Genomic DNA, 5,356 nt, shown 5'->3' with positions numbered 1-5,356 from the left:
TAACTTAAGTATATGACTGTATTATTTTTATATCGGTGTTCGGGAGTTTGGTGATTTTGCTGGGTGATGTAATCTTAACTTCTGGTACTGTTAGCAATTCTAACTACCTTTTTATTTACCGTTGCAATTTAACTGCACATTTTTACATTGCATGCTTGCACACACTTGCTTCTATGTTGCGCTAGGGGTGTCAGACTCAAGCGGCCAACACCCAACATCGCCACTCCCGCCAAATCACACGTGGGGTAGTCGAGGGCGTACGCCACATTTAAATTCTCTAAAAAATATCAACAAAATACAACGTACGTAGTAACTCATGTCCCCATGCATGATCTTTAATTTAGTCATCCATTTACTTTTTCTTTCTGATCTTTTAGTCATTTATTAAAATTTAATCCTTTTGATAGCTCTTTGATCCACACAGTTAAAAATGGAGGTGACGTCTGTATATCATGAATTCTTTGGTGGGTGGATGAAATATTATTATAATATGCATGCATGCGGTATTCAAATGGACGACTTCGAAATCTCATGCTCTGGTAAGTTGATCTGCGATCCAACTATAAGATAATAAGGCTTAATGGAAAATTTGATGATTTCTCGTTTAAAAAGAGACCACAAACAGACTTGAGTACTCTACATATGCGTTGTCTATGTACCTAATTGATAACCGAGAACGAGCTGGCATTTCACAGCTAGCGGCCAAGTGATCTTATTCTAATTAATCAGAAACACTACTAAAACGCTTAGCACGACTGTGTTTAATTTATATGATCATGTTGATCTAGAATTATTAATGCACAACCATTCTTAATGTACGTTGCGCATGTGATTGTCTTCTGCTAAAATTGACTCACAAATCATGCGTAAGTACTACATGATGACGAATTCATCATCTGTATGTGCGTGCCTACTGCTTAACGTCATATATATTAAGTATATTTATTATTCATTTCTTTTCTATGATCTGTTTGTAACATTGTTTTACTAGAGATTAACAAATGAAGTCAAATTAAGAGGGCGCTATCAATATTTAAAGAGCATCTCAAGATTAAGAAGATCATAGAGACGATTGCAAGGAGTGGGCTAGGCATGGAAGGATTCTACTCTGCTCCATCATCTCCAGAACCAGAACATTACTGGGACGCTGCAACATCATTAGATCAGGAGTTGAGCTCGAGCGAGGATGCTGAAAATGAGGCTAATGAGAGTAAGCACTTTCTCTTTCTCTCTAGCTTGCCCACTTCGGCGCATGCAATTAACAAGCGAATAAGCTTTCGAATATCTTATGAATTTATGAATATTCCGTTCTCGTATGGCGTACATTTTATTCTGTTTCGAGTCACATCGACGATCTTCTAGTTTGCTCATGTACATTTTTAGATACAGTTGATGATTATATATTATATACCAGAGATGATAAGTTCGAAGTGTACTTTACTTTGAGTATTAGATATATATTTCAAGTTTTTGTACGTAATTATTCATTAATTAATACCACCCTGATTTTAGTACAGCCATCTAGGAACCCTCAGATATCCCAGAAAGAAAAGAAAAATGCATTCGTTACCAAAGAGAAAAACGATACAAGTGGATACACACAAAATCTTCCATCATTTTAAATATTGTGATTACTTATGATTACTTATGCTACCCCAAAAAAAATAAATAAATAACAAATTCCAGGGACAAGAAGATTTCATTTCCTCGACACTTCTGTTCGTCTCTATCAAGCAGCCCTAAAAGGTGATTGGTCAGCTGCTAAGGATGTACTTGATAAATATCCAGATGCCATTACATATCCCATAACAAGACACAAGGATACAGTTCTTCACATCGCGGCTGCAGCAAAGCGCACCGATTTTGTACTAGAATTGGTAAAATTGATGAATCCAAGCGACTTAGAAATAAAAAATAAACAAAACCATACAGCCATTTGCTTCGCTACTGCATCAGGAATCGTGGCAATTGCGGAGGAGATGGTGAATAAGAACAATGAACTGCCGCTGATTCGTGTTAGTAATGGATCAATCACGCCGCTTTACATGGCAGCTTTGCAAGGACGTAGAAACATGGTGGCTTGTCTATACTCTGTCACTGCTTTTGAACGTTTGACTCCTCTTGAACGCATTGACATCCCGGTTGCTTCTATTTCCAGTGATTTGTATGGAATGTACGTACGCCCTTCTTGATCTCACTTTACCATATAATATGATTGTCAGCTTTGTAACAAGTAATTTACGATGCCGTTATGTCTGTTTGATGTCTTTATTGTAATTGATCAACTTGACTTAATTGTCGGATTGATGAATTACCATACAACACTGATATCATGCTCAATTATCAAGCTGATCAACAATGTCATTGACCATGGGCCAACCTAAACCTTCGACTGTGATCAATTAAACGTCTGTGCTATTTTTATGAACAGATATAGCATTAAAAATTCTGAAAAGAGATCCAGCATTGGCAACAATGGAGAATACATATGGGAAGATAGCATTGCAGGAGCTAGCCAAAAAACCTTATGCAATCGGCAGCAAAAATCAGCTATCCGTCTTGGAAAGATGCTTAAACTCCTGTTAGTTTGCTGCCAACCCAATTTTCTTTTCATACTACTGGCACGTGCATGTGTGTCTATCATTTACCAACTAGTTGACTTTTTTTTTTGTATATATAGGACAACGAATCGATCGATTTAATAATTAAGCTAATTATTTGTTGATATTTTTACTGAAATGTTCTTAATTAATTGGGAAGGAGAAACTACTAGCTACTAGTTTTACTTGATCGCATCTAGTACTTCCTAAATTGCGCGAGATTTTGATGAGATATTTCCATATAATCTCATTCGATCTGTTGTAGGAATTAATTGTAAGCTAATTTCCTTCGTAGGTAGCTTTTTTCTTTCATATTTTTAATAGACTCTCATCGACATATATAGATCGAGCTGGAACATCTAATTAATTAACTGAAAAATGTAGGACATTTCTCAACTATAGGAGACTTAAAAGTGGCCCATGTGCAACGGTAGAATTTATTTTAGTTTAATGTTGTGAGTGCTAGATCATGAGGAAACCCATTCATAAAATAACAACCGATTATTAATTAAGAACTGACTGATTACCACCAAATTGTTTTTTTTTTTTTTTTTTAAACATTAAGATCAAAACCATTTCTTAATATTAAGAAAAAAAAAATTTACTACATTTCTCAATATTTAAGAAAAATAAAATAAAATAAAAATGCATCCATCGGAGCAAATGCTCGGTAGACCATCGGTCTACGTACGTAGCATTTCTCTTAATTATATATGCCATCTTCATATGTCTATCTTCTTATGAGTGTAATGTACCCGAGGTTCCCATCTTTATTTTTTATTGAAGCAATACTTGTTTTCTATGAGGTGACCTTTAAGAAGTTGATTTCTTTCCTAATTCCAGGGCCCTTCCGAGGGATCTACAGCAAAGCTTTGATGCATACAATAGCCCATCAATTAGTTGATCTACTCTGGGAAAACTTTCGACAATTGCCAAAGAGAGACTTCAGAAAGCTGGTTCATGACCATTCCTCTTTTCTTTTTGATGGTGCAAGATCAGGGAATGTTGAGTTTCTAATTATACTTATACGCTTCTATCCTAATCTCATATGGAGCGTAGACCAGAATAAACGTAGTATATTTCACCTTGCTATTAAATATCGGCAAGAGAATGTATTCAATCTAATATATGAGCTAGGTGCTATCAAGGATATCATCGCACTCTACACTGACCAAAACAATAACAACATGCTGCACTTAGCCGCGGAAATAGCTCCTGATATTCCAAACCGATTAAATATCGTATCAGGAGCAGCACTTAACATGCAACGAGAGCTATTGTGGTTTAAGGTTCTCTATTTGATTTAATTTTTCTTTTATTCTGGCTTCATATATATATATATATTTATATATATCTATATATTTATATATATATCACTCTGTTGTCAACTGCTAACACCGTGACCATTTCAGGAGATAGAAACCATTGTGCAATCTTCATACACGAAGAAGGTGAATTTAGATCTAAACAAGAATCCCAGGGAGTTATTTACAATCACACATGAACATTTACAGAAGGAAGGTGAAAAGTGGATGAAGGACACAGCAAACTATGGCATGCTTGTGGCGGCACTGATTGCCACGCACTACAACACAATTGCTTTTTAGTGACGGTTAGGAAATTGTGACAGTCCCTAGACCGTCACTAAAAGGCATTTTCTGTGACAGTTTCTGGAAACCGTCACTAAAGATAGAATGAGATTTTTTTACGTTCCAACGTATGGGAAATATGCGTTCGAACGTTACATATACGTTCGAACATTATGTTTGTTTACGTTTGAACGTAAAATGTTTTGGCGCAACCGTTCGAATGTTATTAATTTTACGTTCGAACGTAAAATGTTTGCACCAATGTTCGAACGTTAAGTAATAACATTCGAACATTCATTGTAAATTTAAATTAAATGACTTTAATTTAAAAATTATGTGGTTTTTATTGTGCATAATTTGTGAGCAAGTCTAAAAAATTGAATTGTATATATTTATATATACACACTTTGTAATATATAAATATATATTATTGATTTATATATATTTGAAATGCAGTGCTTTAGTATTAAAGTTGAAAAATATAACATCAAAGAAGATTAAAAATTGAAATTAAAAAACGATAGAAATATTCAATAATATTTTTCATTACAAATATTAAAAATAAAATACAAAATTTGATAGAATGTAGTAAACAACAGTCAGATGATAACGTTATCCGCAAAAGTCGAACTCCGTACCTCCTCAGTCAAGGTATCAACCTTGTCGTTGAGGATAGTTACACGATGGGTGAGTTCGGCAACAGACGCCGATATAGCCTCGAGCGATCGATCGATCTTATGATCGATATGCGCAGTCAGCTATGAGATGACCGCATCAACCTAAGCAGGCCGCACATCTCCTGCAGATGTACTCGGCGTATGCTGACTACTACTCCCGATATGACCTAGCTCAGGCTGCGTCGGAGGAACTAGATCCTCTACAGGGGGTGGTTGACGTCCCCTCGCCTGTCCAATGCTACGTCGATGCGTGGTCATGTCGAGGGGGCTCATCTGATCTTTGACCCGCTCCTCTGGCTAGGTCGGCACTCCCCGTGCAAGTAATAGTCGGCTGATGAGGACACCATATGGGAGATTATCCGTGGAGACGATGCTCGCCTCGTAACGGATCCTCTGAAAGATGTGCAATGGCAAATCTATAGGATCTCCACATGCCACTCGTATCAAAAATTGTGCCCGAAGCCGACTAAATGTGGTTTTATGAGCCACA

At 36.4% G+C, this 5,356-nt stretch overlaps 1 protein-coding gene across 1 annotated transcript; it reads left to right on the top strand.

The window, feature by feature from the left end:
* Positions 1–1,092: 1,092 nt before the first annotated feature.
* Positions 1,093–4,207, top strand: LOC121267126. Its single transcript, XM_041170997.1, has 5 exons — positions 1,093–1,210; positions 1,738–2,169; positions 2,432–2,581; positions 3,444–3,889; positions 4,013–4,207. The coding sequence occupies exons 1-5, from the start codon at positions 1,093–1,095 to the stop codon at positions 4,205–4,207; spliced, it is 1,341 nt and encodes a 446-aa protein (XP_041026931.1).
* Positions 4,208–5,356: the final 1,149 nt, after the last annotated feature.

The sequence above is a fragment of the Juglans microcarpa x Juglans regia genome, chromosome 5S, assembly GCF_004785595.1.
Source record: "Juglans microcarpa x Juglans regia isolate MS1-56 chromosome 5S, Jm3101_v1.0, whole genome shotgun sequence".
Taxonomy (NCBI): domain Eukaryota; kingdom Viridiplantae; phylum Streptophyta; class Magnoliopsida; order Fagales; family Juglandaceae; genus Juglans; species Juglans microcarpa x Juglans regia.
Note: the sequence above shows the minus strand (reverse complement) of the source record. Positions and strands in the feature narration are given on the sequence as shown.